At 39.8% G+C, this 21111-nt stretch overlaps 1 protein-coding gene across 1 annotated transcript in view; it reads right to left on the minus strand.

Annotated features, from left to right (window-relative positions):
- The window catches only part of tmtopsb (teleost multiple tissue opsin b), a 37888-nt gene that overhangs the window by 15814 nt on the left and 963 nt on the right, over positions 1-21111 (minus strand). Inside the window, exon 2 of the mRNA XM_034149061.1 lies at positions 14585-14913. Coding sequence (XP_034004952.1) covers positions 14585-14913 — 329 coding nt within the window. The remainder of the gene's footprint in view (positions 1-14584; positions 14914-21111) is intronic.

A 21111-nucleotide genomic window follows, 5' to 3' on the forward strand; every position in this document is an offset into this window, starting at 1 on the left:
ACTGCTTCAATTTGCTCCTGGTTTATCTGGTGAACCATGAGTAAAGTACGCCTGATGTTGTCCTGAGTTTGGCGATTTTTAATGAAGTCTGATTGAATGATTTCAGGCAGGATTTTCTCGAGTCTTTTAGCTAATATTTATGCAAAAATCTTGTAATCGTGGTTCAAGAGGCTCACAGGTCGGTAATTTGAACAATCTGGCCCATCTCCTCCCTGCTTGGGGATAACAGTTATTACTGCTTCTCTCCAGGAGGGGGGGGGGGTCTCCCCTGTCTGGAGCACCCAATTAAAGGCCCTAAGCAGTAGTGGAGTTAAAGGTTCTTTGAACACCTTGTACCATTCAGCTGTGTATCCATCTGGCCCAGGGCTTTTGTTGGTTTTGAGCCCAGAAATAGCCCTACTCAATTCCTCACTTGTAATTGCTGCCTTTAAAGACTTATTTTGGCCATCTGTCACCGTTGGGAGGTCCAGTCCCGCAAGCAGAGTCTCCGCTTAGTCATCATTGTTTAATTCTGACTGAGTGTACAACTTGTTGTAGTATGCTTCAAAGCAGCTGCTGATATCATCCAAATCATATTTTAGTCCTTTATCTTGGGGATCTCCAATCTTGTATAGTTCTCTCAGCTTGTTTTTTTTTTAATCTATAAGTCAATCATTTAGTTGATTTACCCCCCACTTCGTAATATTTCTGTTTTACAAACATCACATTTTTTAGTATGTCTCATGATTTGATATTGTTTATTTGAGTTTTTAGCTGTTGCATTTCTTTATTAAGATGGGGGTCCAATGTTGCTTTGTGCTCCGTTGCCTTTTCAATTTTATTTCTAAATTAATTAGTTCCTGTTGTTTTTTCTTCTTTATTGCAGCTGTTTTCGATATTATTTTCCCTCGTAACACCGCTTTGCATGCATCCCAAAGGAATATGGGAGAGACCTCCCCGTTATCATTATCTTCCAAATATTTTCCTATTTCCTCTTTCATCTCTTGAAGAAAGATCCCATTCAGTATGGATGAGTTTAATCTCCATGATGTAACTCGCCTTTTAACATTTCATTATATTTCCATTTGAACTGGACAGTGATCTGACATGTCCATTACTCCTATACTGCATGATTTAACCACATTCACATCTTTGTAAAACATTAGAAAATAGTCAATACGAGAGTATGCAGAGTGGGGAGACGAGAAAAAGGTAAAATCTTTAACTGAGGGGTGAAACTCTCTCCACACATCTAGTATACCTGCATCTTCCATTAAACTGTTGATTTGTCTGCACAATGAGCTACTTTGGGAACTGGATCCCCGGGAAGAGTCCAACTTGGGGTTCAATCTGACATTCAAATCTCCTCCACAGATCATGAGGCCCTGGGCTTTACTTAAGATTAGATCGAAAATTTGCTAAAGCACACTGTCCCGAAATTGACACACGATAAAGGAAATGTTCAAATTTGGCTCTGATCGTAACAACATCGGGCCATTCGTGAGGGCATCTTAAGCCATCGTATCACCGCCGGTGGAGTTTCTCAGGCTCCAGCAGCAACTTCGTGAGCGGTGGCAAAATCTTTGGCATGCCAAAAGATTGCCGAAAGACCTTGCGAAGTTTCATTTTCGTGTTGAATTTGTGTGTCCATTTTGCCCTTCGTAAGGCCATCGTGAGGGCCTCTTGTCAAATCGTGTCATCTTCGTCTTTACTTCGTGTGATCATCTGTGTCATCGGGCATTTTTTACCTCACGAAGACAATACGAAGGAAATAAGAAGCTGCCCGATTGTCTTAGGAAGGCAACACAAGTACGTGAAGCCCTCGCAATGCCGTCGTGTAGCCAACGGATTATAGTACAATTTGTGTTCTGTGAAACTGAAAAGGATAGTACATTGTTTTTGTTACTTTCGTTGCAGTTGTATGTCTTAAATGTAATTTAGGTTAACTTCCTGTTTTATTTAGATGCTTTTATTTTGAAGGCGAGTTTACGCTGTTGACAGGAAGTTGTTGTTGCTATGGAAACAACATGACGGAGTGTGTGGTTCGGGTGCCATCGTGTGGCCTTCTGTAGGCATTGTACTTGCTTCGGCTTTTGCTTGGCTGTTGACCAAGTTCAGGGCCATCTTCGTGCGAAATTCACAATTCCATATTCGTGTGTCCATCTGGTGTCAATTTCGGGACAGTGTGACGCGGGCTTTAAAGAAGGACCAGTTTGCTCCAGGTGGACTGTACACATTCAGAAAGGTGACTTCGATCCCCTCCAATCTTCCCCCCACCATAATGTACCTCCCCTCCTTGTCTTTGATTTCAAACTGCACTTCAAAATTAAACTTATCTGCTATCATGACTGACACCCCCCTTCTAGGTCCAGATGTATATGAGGCTGAGAAGACCTGATTGAAACCCCTTCTCTTAAGTTTAGCATGGTCTGGTTCTGACAGGTGTGTTTCTTGAAGAAAAACAACACCCGCATTCTCTCTTTTAATTTTACCCAAGATCTTTACTCCTTTTGGTCAGATTGAGAAGGCCATTAACATTGTATGATACTACTTTAATCAAACCTGGCATTATTTCAATACTTCTGACATCTCAAAGGCTACCTTACATTGCTACACACCAAGCCCCCAGGAAGTGCGCCGGACTCTGATGAAAATATTCGTGCTGGCCAAACGGCGGTACTACACTTCCTTTTGGTTGCCTGGCCCGGAAACACTTTTTCCCATTGACTTACATGGGGAAAGAGTGATCTGTAAATCGTTGGATAATTTTTTTTAAACTAAATAAACTACCCAGTATGAACACTTGTATAGCCCTTATTAAAAACATTCGTTCCTCAAGTTGTAAAAATGTGCTAATAACGTTATTCTGAGAGTTATTTCCCTCTGCATTATGAACGCGCATCTAACCCACGGGACCGCGCCGCCCGGCACGTTCATGTTACGTGTTCAGCACTAGTACATGCGTTTATCTTTACCCATGGATGTACAATAAGAACGGACCCATATCGCCTTACTGCCAGCCCACGGAGCTGTAATAATGGATCTATTGCACATGTTTGCTGTAATTCATAATTTGTAAAATATTATACTACATGGGCTGTATGATTAAATCTTGTACCGTAAATGTTGTATTAAATAAAGTTAATATTACCGACGTAGATTAACGTCACTGTAGCTTCTTATTGCACTAAGAAGCTTATTGCACTGTATATATATACATATATATATATATATGTATATATATATATATATATATATACAGTGCAATAATTCTTTCATGCTAAATGAAGCTCTGTTGCTTGGATATCACTAGATCCTGTTACAGCGTAATATAAAAGTACATAACGATTGATGTGGAAATTAGCATAATTACTAGCTAACCGCTAGCTGCTAACTGCCGCCTCGTTAATATCAAATCTATCATAATAACAAACCATTACCATGCTGTCATGAACGTGCGGTGCTGTTACGTGTACGCGAATTGACGTGCTTGATGTGAACGAGCATTTTGGGGGGCATGGTTAAAGTTGCGCATGCGCTATGAGCGCACATACGGGTACTTCTCAGGCATGCCGGGTAATCTGTGACGTTTCGCTCTCTCAAAAGTTGGGCCATTTTATCATCATGCGCGATGAGCAACTCTCATAGGAATGAATGAGGCCCCGCCTCCCACGCTGTATCCAGTTCTTATTATACATCCATGCTACACACACACATAAAACATCCCTTAACTGAACACACACTTTGGTACTTAAAACACAACATTGAAAACAATAACACAAAGCTGACTCCCTGAACTGGGGTCCTATCTGTGACCCTGTTGGAGCCGTGGTGTTTCGACGGCTCAAAGGGATAACCTTCCTCTCCCACTAGGGGTAGATGGCCCTCTGTAGGTGGATGTAAGCGGCAATGCATTGCAGTTACACCCTCCAATATTACAAGCTTAACCTGTTACGCACCGCCCCCCCCCCGGTACCGGGCGGATAAACGCGTAATTTGCAGGAAACAACGTCTAAGGAATCTTAATATTTAATAAACTATGAATGTTTTATATCCATGTAACGGGAAGAAACTCAGCTAACTGATCTTTTTAATTTTTTTTCTCCAAAAAAACCCCACAATGCTAACACTCAGCCTCTGAATTATCCACGAGCGAAAAAAAGTAACCTAAAACGGCACTTAAACTCACAATAACTCCCTTATTACTTATCCTAGATGCACAGCCAACCCCTCGATTAGCATCTCCTGGAGACACAGAATCTGGGGGTGCCCACCTCAACACTCAGTGATAAACATTTGCGACGCTATAAACGAAAGCGTACATCATAACATGTGGATCTAGGTAGCTAGAAACGCTAACATGGCTTACCTTGGTCAAAACTGGTCTTCAATGGCATTAAAGCGATGCTGCAGTTAATCCATAGGTTAATCCAATGTGTCTGTGTCCTCTTTGAAATGATTTCTGATAATCCATAAGCAATAAAACTGCTTTTTCGTTTCCAAATGTCAGAGCGAGAGATCGCTTCACTCTGATGCTAAATTACATGCGCGAAGCCACCACCTCTTCTCTTCACAACGTGTGTGTGTGGGGGACTCCCCCTTCGATTCTATTGGCTCTAACGGTCAGAAAGAGGTGTCAACCATCAAAATCGAGCAAGGGGGGCCAGAGATATGGAAAAAAAAAACATTTTCACCCAAATCACCTCAGAGGTGGGGTGGTTTTGGCTAAACCTCTCTAAAAAGGTCAAATGTCACTTGTTTTGCATCAATCTTGATACAGGGTACTTATTATATGTTGTACTTTGGATTCCTAAAGCTTTTAGTCTACTAACCCATCATCCAAGAGTAGTTTTCACGATCTGTAAAAAATAATTTTTGGACGGACACTATAATTTACAGTTTTTTACGATGTAAAATCTGAATTTTCTTTAAAAAAAAAACATCTATATTGATTCTGACACTTCTACATCCAACTCACAGATGTAACCTTGCTTTGATAAAAGAAATTATTCATATAACCCTTTTAGAAGTTAAGTTGTAGTCATTTGTTTTGGGCATGTCATTTTCGAGCCTGAAACATGAAAAACAGGCTTGGTGCTTAACAGGTTAACAAAACAACTTAAATGCCACTCTAGAAGACAGAGTATAAGAGGAGAGATAAAGAAAAAAGATGCTGGTCGATTCCTTCGTATTTAGCAAGTCCGTTATTTTAGGCAATATTGTAAAACGACTTACATTTAAACTCACCAATATGACATTCAGTCCCCATGCCACTCCGTGAGGTAAAATTACTCACATAGTGAGTAATCAGCCTCAAAGTCAGATCAAAGTCTTTCAGATCTCCTAAAAGTCTCCAGCTTCTCCTTGAATCCTGTGCGAGAAGCGGGTGTCTCCGTCTCTCTCCCCCGGGAAACTGTGCTCCAGCTCAGCCGCTTGATCCTCTCCACCCACGTCTCCGGTGGCTTGAACACCACCGGCAAGCCCTTTGCAGCCATATCCTTGGTTGCCTCCTCTGCCGAGCCGTAGATTCGGGTCCCGTCTTGGAAAAATACTCTCAGCTTGGCTGGGAATGGGGTCTGAAATCGTATGTTTTTCTCCCGCAGCACCCGTTTTGCCTCCACATGTTCTTTGCATTTTTTTAGCACCTCTGGGGAGTAGTCATGATCCAGGTTAACTTTTCTCTCTTTTTTTCTTCAGCTCCTTCACAGACACCGTGTATCCTAATATTGTCTCTTCTGGATCGGCCTTCCTGGTCCGTTAGCCTGCCTTCCATGTGTGTCTGTAGCTTCAGCAACTCCGACACCGCGCCCTCCACGCTTTCTAATCTCTCCTCTGCTTCTGCAATTCTCTCTTCAGCTTCATCAATCCTATTGTTTGTCTTATTTATATCCTCCCTGATGTCCCGCAGCTGCTCGCCGTTTTCTTGACGAAACTCTCTCAATTCTCGAAGAATCACGTCCAGGTTCGCCATGTTTCCCTCCTCCTGTCTCGCTGGCTAAAGCTAGCGCACCCGCTAGCTCCGCTCTCTTCGACGAGGGGCTTGTTGTTTACGGCATGCTTTCCGGGAACTTTATCGTGGTTTGATTTCTTCAGCTGGCTTTTAGGCATCTTATGTGCCCCTACTATGATTTTAATCAAATGAATTCACTTAAGAGCCAAGTTACAGGGGCTTTAGATATGAATTTGGGGGGGAGCTGTTAAGTTAGTCTGCTACCAGCATGGCCGCTCAACCGGAAGTCCGTGTAGTACATTTTCAATCAAATCTGATCAAACCACACTGATGAAGAAACATTGTTTTGAGTTTCAAACTCTAACTAAATAGTATCTAAAATGTTTCCCTATTTGCGAGCAATATTCGAGATGTAGAGTGCAAAAGGTGATGAAAATATTGAAGCAAAACTGTAAGAAATCAATTAAACTGCATGTTTGTCTGATTGTACTGAGCCATGTCTTTTAACCTGTTAAGTCAAGAAGCATATCAAAAGCACATGTTTTTGTTGTTGTAATACAAACAAATCTCATGCATTACTGGAACCTACTGTACAGTACAGTCAGTGTGTGAGCCAAGACATTGTTATATCAGAGTTCAGTCTAACATGAGTGGGTTTTTGGATGCACCACTATATTTCAATGCACATTAATGCTAAACAAAAAGCTGTGAGATCATTTAAACCAATACAATTATACAATTATTATCAATACCAAATTAAAAACCAAAAAAAAAGAAGAAAAATTGCGAAACCCCGAAGAATGCTCTGCTCTGCTGTCAGTTTCATTCTTATTCACAACCTCTCAACTCTCAGAGGGAGGGATTTAATGACATGGTGCAAACCACTGTGTGTGTGTGTGTGTGTGTGTGTGTGTGTGTGTGTGTGTGTGTGTGTGTGTGTGTGTGTGTGTATGTGTGTGTGTGTGTGTGTGTGTGTGTGTGTGTGTGTGTGTGTGTGTGTGTGTGTGTGTGTATGTGTGTGTGTGTGTGTGTGTGTGTTAGATGATTATCTTCCCCCCCAGAGGCCTGTACTACGAAGCTGGATTTTCGCTTAGCCGGCTAACTTCAGGGAAATCTCTGGCTTTCCGGTCCTACGACGCTGGTTCTCTTTTTAGCAGGCTAGATTTCCATGGTAACTTATGCTGAGCGGCAAACCTGCTCCGGAGCAGGTTAGGTGGCAGGCTAAGAGATCAACTCAATGAAAGCACTGCCTGCTGACCAATCAGAGCTCCGTGTGCAGAGTTTAAAGCGATCAATTCATATTACAGGATAGAGGAAATACAGAAAAACTGCCGTTGCAGGAAAGACGGCCGGCCAAAATCAACTGACTGTGTGAACGTGAAAATTAATAGAATATCCCCTCCCATCTTCAGAGCAATCTGACTATTATAATATTAGCGTTAAGAAAGCTTACTTAAATATCTGCCACGACATAAGTAACCGGATCAGAGTAACATTAAGTACAGTCCGCGGCACTGTGAGTGCAGACGTCGATGTGTCCCATTATCATTCATATCATATCACATCATAATGTATCATATATTTCCTTATTTGAGTCAGCTTCTTGAGCCGTATCTGGCCGTGCAACACTCACAGTGTCACATACTGTATGCAGAAGTATTATTTTAAGCAACACATTAAGTTGACGAAACACTCGAGTCAAATTCTCCTAATTAAAGTCAGATCCACTCGTGTCTTGGACAGGGCAGTGATTTCATAAACCTGTTAATGTACGCATTCAAACGCTTTTTCTTTTACCAGCTGTATTCACCTTGCAGGTGCAGCTATGTGGCTTTTATCCTGGATAAAGTGTTTAAGTCATGGATGTTTAAAGTTTAACTTCTTCATATTTGACTAATATTAAAGTTCACTTTTCATTCAGGAAGTATGACGCTGCGCTGTCAGTACGCTTGTCCGTGTTTGAGATTGGTCGAATGCTCCAAATACCACCCCTTTCATGTGAACGCGCACCTAACTAGATAGGACACGGCTGGCTTGAACGATCCACTTGATAACCAGCATCGTAGTACAGTTTAGCCAGAGCGCGTATGTTTTGGATTGGGCCAACCGGCTAACTCAAACATATCCAGGTTAGGTTGAACCAGCTTCGTAGTACAGGCCTCAGGTAACCTTACACCAATGCAAACTTGTAAACAAAGCACACACATGCCTAAAACACTGTGCAGAGAGCAGACATTGAACTCACCACAGGATACCAATTTTGATCACCTTAAGCGTTTGCTCGTGACTGTCTTCACATAAAGTTGTATTTTATTGTGGCTCAGTAACAGTTCTGCCAAATACTTTCACACAACATTAGGTTATAAAACTGTCACATCACAACAAAGTTTGGAAAATGATTAGGATTAATTCCAGTTCATTAACTGCACCAGTGTTGTGTTCAATTATTGTTTTGAGTTTCTGATAACATGTTGGTTTGAATTAAGTTTAATAATTGTACAGTTTGTTCATTTGGATGATTATTTAATACAATCCCCAGCAGGTGGATCTCCAGAAGCTATGAATTTAAGATTTAAATCATGTCTGTGTGTGCTACATGAGGGTAAGTCAAATGAAGAGCTTGTAATATACTGTGTGAGATAAAAAAAAAACAGTAATCCATCTGCCCAGGCTTGCAGACAACTCTGCAAAAATGTGGCTTTATCGACCGACAAAATCATAAACCAGTTTCTTAACTTTCCCACAATGTTATTATTATGTGGCACAAAAAATGCAAACTGACTGTAATTTGATTTGCTTATGTTGCTCAGCAGGTTATTTGAAGTGGTCAAAAAACATGACAGAAATGACTGTGAACAAACTCAGCAGTTGTTAAGTTATTGTTTTGCTTACAGAAAACACTAAGAGATGTAGAATCTTGAGAATCTAGCATACTTTTTAAAATGTGTCCCTGTATCCATTGGATGAGTGAATAATATGCATTGATCTTTTAAGCTCTGTCTTGATCACCTAAGGGACCTTTAAGCAGCTAAATGCCACACTGTTCCTAGCTAACCTTTTTTTTAGCCGTTTGTTGCATTGTAAGTTATACTCTTTTGCTAAAAGCAGCCTTAAAACTTAAAGTGGACCTATCATGCTATATTTGAACAATATATTGTAGGGCCATACCTATATAAAGTATATAAATATAGTTGTTTTTTCAAAATACCAAACAGATCCTGCATTTTAGCCATGCCTCATTTCGCTCCATTTGCTCTTTCCAGCCCTGTTTTTGCAAGGGGCTGATTCTGTGAGCTGCAGCTGACCACGCCCCCCTGCAGGAGAGGGGAGCGTGCTCTGATCAGCTGCTGGGCTGTCAGAAGAGGGGGAGAAAAAGAGATCTCCATCCTCCGTGTTTTATTATATTATTATATAGAGTCGTTATTCATTTGTTTTAAAGCTCAATAAATAACAAAGAAGACCTTTGACCGGCATTTTTCTAATTTTGTCCGGAAGATTTAAACTTTAACGGACATCTTGACTGGCGAAAGAAACCTAACTGAAACTCTGCCGCACGGTCCCCTCGTTCCTTGGAAGAGGCGGAGAGGTGGGTGTTTGTCATCTGCTGGTGGACTAACCGGAGAGAATTACAGTGCTTGCCTCGACGGGGAGGGATTGCATTGAATTACAGCAGCGGGAGCAAACGCTTGCCTCGGGGAGGGAGAAAAAGAGCCACAGCGGAGAATAAACAGAAGGGCAACCATGGCAACCATGCGCGGGAAGTCTTCTTCGCTGCTTTTGTGGCAGACTACAGCGCCACTTACAGGCCTGGCATATGTACTACAGCGTCTCCAGCGCTTTCGAGCGGCAATGGCCGGCCGTGGCCCAACCCCACATTCCCCTGATAGGTGGAGAGTTGGCCCAATAGCCGTAGCGCCACCGTCCTGACGTCAGGACAGTGTTCAAATCTGGATCAGTTTTTATCAGATCCGTTGCAGCCCCGTTTTTAGAGATTTGGGTATGGAGGAAAATAGAGAGGGTTGTGTTTTCTGACACTTGGTGAGTTCCCTGGAACACCGGGGACACATATTCATGTATAAAAGACGTACAAAAGTGCATTTTGCATGATAGGTCCCCTTTAAGTAAGTAAGTAAGTAAAACTTTATTTATATAGCACCCTTCTCAACACGAATGTACAAAGTGCTTTACAGTACAGTACACAATTCACAGTACAACTAAAATGTAGAATAAAAGGCATAAAAAGGCATAAAACAACAGCAACATAAAACCCTCATAAAAGCGGAGAAAGTGCAACAAAACAAAAAGATTGATCGTCTAAAAAATACAACAATTACCTAAAAGACGGTTAAATGTTCCGTAGTGCTGAAGAGAACTGTCTGTTGCTACATTTTTCATCCAGATTCAATATTGAAATAAACACAAAGTAAGTATGTACTTAATTAAAAGTTAGCCAGACAGATGTTTACATCTGCCAACATCTGCTAACCATTCGATAATGGCATTTGACCAAGCCCCCAGAAAGTGCATCGAACATTGAAGCAAGTTTTCGTAGTGGGCAAACGCTGATACTACAACTTCCGCGTCCAGTGACGTCTTAATCGTCTATAAAACATTTAAACCTGCTTGAGAAGATCCATCAACATATCTTTCATCTGTACTTTGCACTACATCTGGCTTTGTTTACCGGAGTTTAATTCATTCAGAAGGCATCATCAGATAAATAGTCAAGTCATATTCTCTCTCTCTCTTTGTCCCAACTCCCTCAATCTTCAGCGTTTCTTCCATCAGATGTAAATCCAACTGCCACTCTGAAGACTGCATCAAATGGGGAAATGTACCCATTGTATCAGTCTAAAGGTCAAATTCAGGCTGGGATTGAGTTAGAAATCCCAAATTGAATGAAATGTCCCAATTACATTTCTGAAATCTGACATGATAACTGATGGGCGATCATCTCGGGAATAATGTCTAAGAGCAAATTCATTACAGGAAGCAATGATTCTGTTACTGAGAAAACACAAATCCTCAGCATTGGTTGCTCAAGTGCTTCATATTTCTTTTGATTTGTTGGGTCACATGAATGTTTGAAGGCTTGGTCTCTTTATTTCCTAACAGTTGTTTCACTTGAGGGGATTTTACCATGACTCATATTTTGGAGTCACTTTCATCTGACTGTCACACAAACCTCAAATTAACCTAAAAAACGGTGCCGTAAAAGGTCTATTTAAAGGATGTCCTATTGGGAAGGGTTTTCAAAACAAGATCAAATTTGTATAGCTCTGTGGTCTTTATTTTAATGCAACCATGTACTAATAAGAAGGCTGCTTTTTTATAAAGCAGCCTAACATAACTTTCCCCCTTTGCATTTCCAAATAGTATTATTAACTTAGAACACAGTGAATATATTTCATATTTCATAATAAAGTGAGCAACTCATCAAAGACACTACAATAAGAATCCCAAATAATTAGAAACCACTCTCTCAGTGCTATGATAAAGGCAGAGTAAAACACCTAGTAATACAAAAATAGACTTACTGATGTAGCTAAGTAGAAATAAATGTTTTTGTCACTCTCTAAATCTCTCTTTATCTTCACCTTTCTTTGCCTTCTCCATCAACAGGGCTCTTTTGCACAGTTACATTTGAGTTGTCTCTAAGCAAAATGCTATATGATAGGCAGTGATGCTGTGTATATCTGTCTAGGGCTTTTATTGTGAAGGGAAACTGGACCTGCCAGAGACCTGAAATGCATTGTAGAGTCGGAATCAATCTATGTGAGAATGTTATAAAGATTCCAAGAACCAATACGTTGTGCAATACTTCATCCTCATATGGCATGGCAAAAGGGTCTACCATTGTCACTTTAAGATAGCTTGTGGGTGTCATTCTTCTGCAGCTAGCCAAATTAGGAGGACGTTCTAAGTGCTAGCATTAGTGTGGCCAAAACGGATTAATATTGTTGTATTTTCAGCACAACACAAGTAGTGCACGATTTAATGTTTTTCCAAAACAGTCATGGGAGGGAAAATGGTACAAATGCAACAACCATTTGTGTAATGTTCTTTTCCACCTTCTAGTGAGCACTAACATTGTATTGAAATACACTTTAATTGGGACCTTGCTCCAAAAAAGTTCAGGGTGCTTTCAGGCATTGCAAAAACCCACAAAGGCATGGCCCATGAACCAGCAAATGCTTTGGCAAAGTAAATGATTGTGCAAACAGCACCAACACATCAGCACCTAGCTCTCATAGAGTGTGGTTCATGGCCACAAACAAAGGCAACCCTAAACTCAACAAAAGCAACACTTTACAGACATAGATGCCGTGTGAAAAATTAATCATTTACACAATGGGCAGAACTTTAAAGGGAAGAGTTAGTGCAAAAACAAGGTATTGTACTGAAACAAATGACCAAAAACATGGCAGGCTTATACCACACAGTTTACATTCGGTGAGCCAGACTATGACAAATGTGACTCGCTGTACTCGTCATCTGGTAGCCAAGCAGCTACTGATGACCAACTGAAAGTGAAGCCTGAGTGATGCAGCTCATGCTTATCAAACAAACAGTGCTGTGCCTGGACCAGGCTCCATAACATCAGCCTGGAGAGCTCTCTGTAAACGGTAGTGGCAAGAAATTGTGAGGCATTTCAAATAAGGTGTAGAAGGGAATAGCAGTAAATCACAGTCAACGTCCAGCAAGTAAAGAAAAGGAAAAGTCCAAACACCCAAGCTCTCAATTAAGGCTGCCATGGATCCTTTTTAACCTCTTAAGCCCTGAGCCTGTTTTTCAGGTCTCAGGCTCGAAAATGACATTCCCAGAACAGATGACCATATCTTCCCTTCTAAAAGGGTTAAATTAATAATTTATTTTATCAAAGTAATGATAAACCTGTGAGTTGGATGTAGAAAAGTCAGAATCAATATAGATGTTTTTTATTTTAAAGAAAATTCAGATTTTACATAGTAAAAAACTGTAAATTATAGTGTCTGTCCAAAAATTCTTTTTTACTTATAGTTAAAACTACCCTTGGATGATGGGTTAGTAGACTAAAAGCTTTAGGAATCCAAAGTACAACATATAATAAGTACCCTGTATCAAGATTGATGCAAAACAAGTGACATTTGACCTTTTTAGAGAGATTTAGCCAAAAACCCCCACTTCTGGGGTCATTTGGGTGGATTTGACCTATCTCTGGCCCCCCTTGCTCGATTTTGATGAATGAAATCTCTTTATAACCGCTAGAGCCAATGGAATCGAGGGAAAGTTATATACACACCAAAACGTTAACAAATAAGGAGTGAGAGTGACGCGTTACCAAAACCGGAAGCTGCATACACTCTGGTGGCTACCATTAGCAGCTAACTTTTCCGCTCCGATTTTTACATAAAAAATGGAATTATGGATTATAAATAATTTTTTCAAAGGCACAGGTACATTATCAACCTATGGATCAACAGTTGTAGCATTTTTTTCTTTTTCGTTTTAATGCCATTGAACACGTCTTTTGACCTAATTGACAGCTACGGTGAGACGATCTGCCGTAAAAGCTCCGTAAAGGTACGTGTTGTGATGTCTGTGTTTGCTTCCCCTGTCGCAAGTTCGGATCGCTCAGTGATGATACTATACCTAAATAATCAGTGGAGTCTCAGCTTTAATCGGCTATATTGTATGTGCAGCTACGATAAGTAATAAGGGTATCTTGAATTGTGTGCCGCAGTGCGTTAGAATTTTTTCGCTCAGGGGTCATTTAGACGCTATATGAGACTTGTGTTTTGTTTTGGTAAAAATGGTTCATATCTTCAGTTAGCTGAGATTCTTCCCGTTAATCTGGTGCTACACATTAATAGTTTCATAAATGTTAAGAAGCCCTGAGACATTATCTCGAAAAAAAAACGGTGGGAGGGGTCCGACCGCCGTGCTTAAGAGGTTAAGGCTCACTTGGACTACTTCTTCACTTTTGTACAACAAATACCATTTTAGATTATGTTCTTTCTTGCTTGCCAACTCTATCTCAAGATTAAACCCTACCATACATGCAATACATGTACAGACAATATGTTTAAGCAAGCATTTGTACTCACCTACAAACTGCATCTTGACATGTATTACATGTATTGTAACTATTTGGATAATACAAGTGCCACCATTAAAGTTTTAAAAATAAATCTTGCAGAACATACCTGAGAGAAGCAGACACAACATTTTATCAGTTAAGAAACAATGTGAGGAAAATATGGTTATCATCCTAACCTCTCTTGTGCGTCGTCTGGCATCAAGGTTTACATCACATACAAGAAGAATGCTAGCAACACTTGAGAAAAATCTCACAGGGGAATCTCTAAGAGACAGCAACAGTTCAAAACAGATGTTGAAATAATTCACTGGTGTAAGCAGCTTTAATAGACAACTTTGTTGAGGCGGTAAATCTGATGGCAGATTGAAAGAGCAGCTGATACATGGCTCCATTTCTTTTGTAAACTTCACAGCCCTGAATGAAATATTTAGACTAGCTAGAGGCTTTTGATACATAAGTGGATCAGCTTAGGTCAAATATTAGGGAATGCACTGCTGGGTTGAATTTGAATCACTCATAAATACAACATATTTTAACAAAAGGACTTTGTAAGAAGTACATTTGCATACTCGCACCTGTCTGATGGCGTGCAGCAGCTTGCCGTAGGAGTAGAGAATAACGCTGAAGGGCAGGACCAGGCAGAAGGTGAACAGGCAGACAATGTACGAGATATTGTTTGGCGTCTGAGTCCTCCAGTCTACTGAGCAGGTGGTGCCAGGACCCTCGGGCCCATATCTGCTCCAGCCCAGCAGTGGGGGTACAGTCCAGGCCACAGAGTAGAGCCAAGAGAAGCAGATCCCTCCAAGCGCTGGGCGGAAGTCTTTGCCGTCAGCGATGGTGGGCTTTATCATGGTGCAGTAGCGCTCGTAGGACAGAACGGCCAGGGAGATCAGGGAGAAAACGCCTGAGAGAGGGGTAAAACAAAACAAGAAACTGAGTCTATATTCTTTCGCCTCTTGAACATTTATGGGTTCCAGCTTATGATATATTAAGATTTCCAGTACTGTATGTTGCATGTTTTTATTTGATTGCATTTACTTGTTTAAAATGAAATTTGTCTTCAGGTTGACTTACAAAAGCTGTCCTGTCCTCTTGGCTAACTCTGGCAAATGTACAGAAATGTTGATTAAATAAATGAAAAAATAAATTGCAGATATGTGTTTGCCTCAATTTGCAATTCATCCGAATGTTTTTGTTAATGTTTACTTTTTTCCTTCATTTTATTTGCATAGATAGTTCTTCCTAGCATCCATTTTGGATTAAAAAAAACAAACATAAATGCTAAATAGAATTAGTCACCACATTTGAAAAACTGATATGTGTGGCCAACTATTGTGTTTAGAGAAGTATGCCATTTGTTCTTTAAGTTCAGCAAATTCTTACTTAAGAACCTGGTGCCATCAAACGTTTTGCTGGGGAAATGACTTAATCAAACATCTTAACACTTTTTGTTCGTTTTCTTTAGCTCTAATTAGATGTAAAGTTATATTCAAACATTATACATTATATAACATTAATTATAGAGAGGCGAAGTCCCTCCCTTTCCGGTGGACCTCCATGGGACCTTATTTCGGAAAAGTTATGCATTGAAGTCAATGGAGAGAGAAAGATTATCTTTCGATCCCGTTTGAATTGTGCCACGAATTACACATATGATGTTTGTCAATTTAAAAGATAATTTTACAAGTCAAAAAAATAAAAATGTGTCGTAAAACTGTGAAGTAACACTTTTTTTTGTGTGAACCGCTAAATGAACTACATCTCCCGTCTCGCACCACACACCAAGACGGCCGTCACATTTCACTTCTTTCTTTCAGAATGAGGCGAAAAGTATTAAAAGAGGTGAAAATCACTACAAGTCTGGGCATGTTGAGAGCTGTACATACACAAAAGGGGAGTTAGTCGGTTCCGTAAGAGCCAGCATGCGGGACCGGGATTCTGGGATTTGTAGTCTTTCTAGTTGCGTATTTTTCATAGTCTTATATTTCAACAGTTTTACGACAAACTGTGACTTTTTTGACATGGAAATTATTATTTAAGATTGACAAACATCATATGTGTAATTTGTGGCACAATTCAAACGGGATCGAAAGATAATCTTTCTCTCCCCATTGACTTCAATGCATAATTTTTCCGAAATAAGGTCCCATGGGTCGGAAGTAGATGGGCGGGACTTCGCCTCTCTATACTGAATTGTTATTTTTTCATCAACTGTTATTAAAATTGGGAGATAATGTTTATCTCGCTTAATTCCTCAGTGATCGGTGGCTATAATCTGTTCACATTGTAACTGATTTGACTGGGAGCAGAGGCAGACACCTGTACAAACCTTTTATTGCAGTGAATTGTTGCTGAAGTGAAGTCTTAAATCAGTGTTAATCAGCACATACGGGGTAAAGTGCCCCGGGGGCACTTTACCTCCATTTCACTGAGTCTTCAAGGGACAAGGACTTTGATTACAGAAAATTGCAGAACCTCTATGCATAATTATGGATTTGTTTGGCTGTTACCGTGGCAGGTTTGTTGTGGACAGGTCAGGCATACTATATGTGTTGAAAGCAACCACAGAGGGTGAGAGTCTTGAGAATAATTGAAATGAAAGAGTGTGTGTGTGCGTGTGTTTGTAGGTGGTTGAAGTGGGAGTAAGAGCCCTTTGAATTCATTACAAAAGCTCTCTGGTTAAATAAAGCTCATTTTTTGGTCAAGTGACGTCAGCGGCTTCATTTGTCTAATCCACCCCCAGGAACTCATTTCGGTGTGAACGCGATCTGCTTTAGTTCATCAGAACTAAAAGAGTTCTGATGAACTGAGTTCTCATGAACTATTGTGGGAAAAGTACTTGGTGCGAACGCGCCTAATGAGATATTTTCATTAACATACAATCACAGAAGGTTACAAAGAAACATTGAGTAAAAAGACATACAAGTCAAATAATGTCCCCAATTAATTTTAAAATATTCAGGAAGAATAGGTAGTTCATAAGAGAGATTGGCCCAATATATACCACCACTGGGAGTCGCCAAAGTGAGAACATTTTGAAGTCTTACATATCAGAGTTTTAAGACTGAATTATAAACAGAAGAAGTGGCAACTGCAGTGAATACACACACACACACACACACACACACACACACACACACACACACACACACACACACACACACACACACACACACATACACATACACACACACACACACACACACACACACACACACACACACACACACACACACAAACACACACACACACAAAAGGAAGAGACCACTCCAAGTTTTTCTTAAATTTCAATCTATGGCAGCCATTCAATTCCAGTGTCTGTTGAATTCCAACACAAACAGATGTTGTCAGTAGTTTATAGAATAAAATAAAAAATGTTAATTTGACTCAAACCCCTAGCTATAAATAGTAAAACCAGAGAAACTGACAATGCTGACAATGGTGCAGTGATCTCTTATTTTTTTCAGAGCTGTATATAGGCTCTATTCATCAGAGAGTGCAGTCTGTAAATGGTCTTGCATTAATATGGCACCTTACTTGTCCACTTTTACCACTCAAAGCACTTTTACAACATTTACCCTTTAACACATGTATTCATACACTGATAGGAGGGCTGCCAAGGTGTACAAATGAATTAAATCTTATCGAATGCTCATTCACAAACATGGACGGCTACAGTATGCCTTGGGCAGCAATTTGGGGTTCTATATCTTTCCCAAGTATCAAACCGCTCAAACTTCCGACTAATGGAAAATTACCTAGTTTTCCCGAGCCACGGCCGCCCGGTGAGTGTAAGTGTGGTCTCTATGGTAACAACGACTATCGATAGGTAAGCAGTGGGAGACAATGCTCAGAAATGGGTCAATGGATAACCAAAGGTAACACCTGAAAGATTATAGCTATAGGATCAGGTCCAATGTCTTTTTTCTTTCTTGACTTCGATGAGAAAAGGCCTGAGGTTGAGGAAAGATGTGAGGGAGAATTAATCAGGACTTTTCATCAGGAAAAAGGCTACGTAATAACGATGCCATAGTTTTATGGGTCAATCATTTAAATAAATAAATAAAACACCAATTTAAATCTTGTCTTCATTTTATAATTTTACAAAAGTTATTTCGCCAATGGGTTTAACATAATTTCGAAAGTTAAGCAAAGCATTTAGCAAGTTTTTTCATAAAACGGAAATGGTTATTAAGCTCCTGTTAATTTACAACATCTTAATTTGCCAACGATGAAAATCTGTTGTATATGTGAACAGCAGAATGGTACAGCAATACACAAATTGTTAGACAGCATCATCTCTTTTTATTTCGGCCACTTAGATTACTTACTTAATTTAACTAAATTAGGAACCTTTCTAAACCACTTTTTCTTATTCGCTAGCTGGATTAATACATATTTAATCTATATATCCTTCTGTCTATGTGTATGTCCTTCTGTCCGTCTGTCGTCATTTCAATCTGTCTATACATCTTTAATAGTCTGCTACCCCAAAAACCAAGAAAACTGCACTTAACAACAATTTCATTCTATTCATTTCCTGTAATGATTGAACAGTCTCTCTCTTCTGAGCCTGGTAGGGATTCGGGGGAATTTATTAGTCCCTGACATTGGCTTTGATTCACACAAGGCCCACTTTGATTTTCCAACATGCATTTTAATGGATTTATCACCTGAGGCCTGATTTTTCTTAACACCATAAAGAGTGGTAAAAATGTCACATACAAGCTGTAGCTCCACAATAAGCTTATGGGTGAGAAATAATAGAACTGTCCTGCTACTTTTACAAGAATTTGACAGTGTACTATGACACATGTACTGTAATGGCATTGTCAGATTTCCTGCATACAGGTATTCCTTCTTTCTCCTGTTTCAATGTGTCCTGCTTCTATGTATGCCAGTTGAGATGTACAACTCATACATCTTTCTTTCTTTTAGATATTATCCTCCTTTTACTTTTACCTTCACCTGTTGCTCCACACCGCATGATGAGGTTGGATTGCTGTAGAACTATAAGCTAGGCCTATATGATATCAAAGCAGCAGGATGGACAGTTTCTTACTAGTGAATTAACAAAATGCCTGTATTTCACCTTGCAAGTCGAGGCCAGGGTGAAATGAGAAGTTCTGTTTTCACTTAAGACCTGTCAACCTGAATAGATCAATCTATTTTTCTCCTGTAAGTAATACTGTGTATTCATTCTGACTGACTGAACAGACTGTCAATTCCTATTACCATATCAATCAGTAAATGGCTGGACATCCGCAAGGGAAGTCTTGAAATTGTGGTTTTAAACTTGAAATAAATTGAATTCAAAAAAATATGAATCCTTATGCATTACCGGTAACATTTATGGTTGCTTGATTTTAAAACGTGTTATTATTTTGCTTTGTTATGGCCATGGTGTGTTGAACATATCCTAATATACTGCAATCTATTCTCCTTAAAAGTCTCAAATGTAACTTGGTGAACTCTAAACGATCCCGAAAAGTTCATTCTAGTAAAACAAAAACATCAACAAGAGACTCTGAGAAGCCACTTGCTTACAAAACGTTTGCTCGGCTAATGCATAAAATATATAAATACAGAGATACTTGTGCACTCTGAAGATACTATGCAACTCAAGTTAGGTCTTCTCCTCAGGCAGTTTTTTCCAGTTAAAACACAACTTAGTTCGAACTCTGCACAGTGGAGAAAGGATCAAATGTAACTCTGCTCTTAAAAGGTAACTCACATTTTTTGTTGATCAAAGTATAATTAATATTACGTGTTCTTGACTAGCGAGTGTACATCTACATTATTTTTAGGATTGCTTAAAGTATCTCAATAAGCCAGAGAACAATGTGAATCAAGCCGCGTCTTGTTTTCAAAACACATTTCGGAATTCTGACCAAGTTCTGACATGAATATTTCATGCTAGTGGGCTAGGAAATGATCAGCCTAGCCAAGAATTAAATATTCAAAGCATCTTATTCAGGTATTTTTCCACAGCGAGCCTGACCCTGTCTCGTACAGTTTTGATGTTTTTCTTTTTTTTGTTGTTGCACTTTTATTGTCATTACACAGTACAGGTATTATGTAACAAAATGGTTTCTCTGCATTTGACCCATAGTGTTAGGAGCAGTGGGCTGCCATTATTAATGGCGCCCGGGGAGCAGTGTAGGGAACGGTGCCTTGATCAGGGACACCTCGGTAGCACTTGGTCGTGCCGGGACTTGAACTGGTGACCTTGCAGTTGCCAAGCCAAGTCCCTATGGAATTCGCCACCACCGCCATGTTATTGCTTGATACTTGTTTATTCTAAACTTGCACAGAGAAATTTGAAAGTACACAGGCTTTCCATATACTGCTAAATTGATATAAATTGTGCATGTCCTTCTACAGTGAATGTCAGTGTGTTGTTGAAGGATTGAAAACCCTGTCAGTATATCGAAGTGTGAATATGGTATGTTACTGCAAGCCACACTCCATACAGTAAACCACTTATTTTGAAGTAACTACACCTGAGTCCAAGAAGTCCAGACTTCATTTAGGACAAACAATACCTTGCTGCAAGTCCACACTCACAAGAGAAAACAACCAATTTAAGAGCAACAACACCTTGCTTCAGGTGAGAAGACTACAAAAAGGATACAAGAGGAATAACATCACGCAAAAGTAAAGGAGAAAGATGAGAAGGAGAAGAGATCTTAGTTTCTGACATTAATCAAGCTTTGGCAGTAATTACAATAATTGTCCTGAAAATCAGATGTCACAGGTTTGATCCCAGCACTGATGAAGAGCCCTGTCAACAGTCCTTCAAATTTAGAGACATGACACAACCTCCAGGGATCGAGTCAAGAGCTGAACAGATCAGATGTATTATGTAATATAAGCAGAAACTCGTTTTTCTATGTTTTACAATTTGTCCATCTCCTCTGCTTCAATTTCTTTCCCATTAAAAGTTATATCCGGAGGAAAAAAATTGAATTATGACACGTTAATAGCATATTATATAATAATGTAAGTTCCGCAGGATATTCAGTTTGCAGGCTGCAAACTGAACATAACCAGTAGTGACGCCACACAACCTTAATAGGATTGTGACGGGAATTAGCTGCAG

Source organism: Trematomus bernacchii, unplaced genomic scaffold (genome assembly GCF_902827165.1).
Source record: "Trematomus bernacchii unplaced genomic scaffold, fTreBer1.1, whole genome shotgun sequence".
Classification (NCBI taxonomy): domain Eukaryota; kingdom Metazoa; phylum Chordata; class Actinopteri; order Perciformes; family Nototheniidae; genus Trematomus; species Trematomus bernacchii.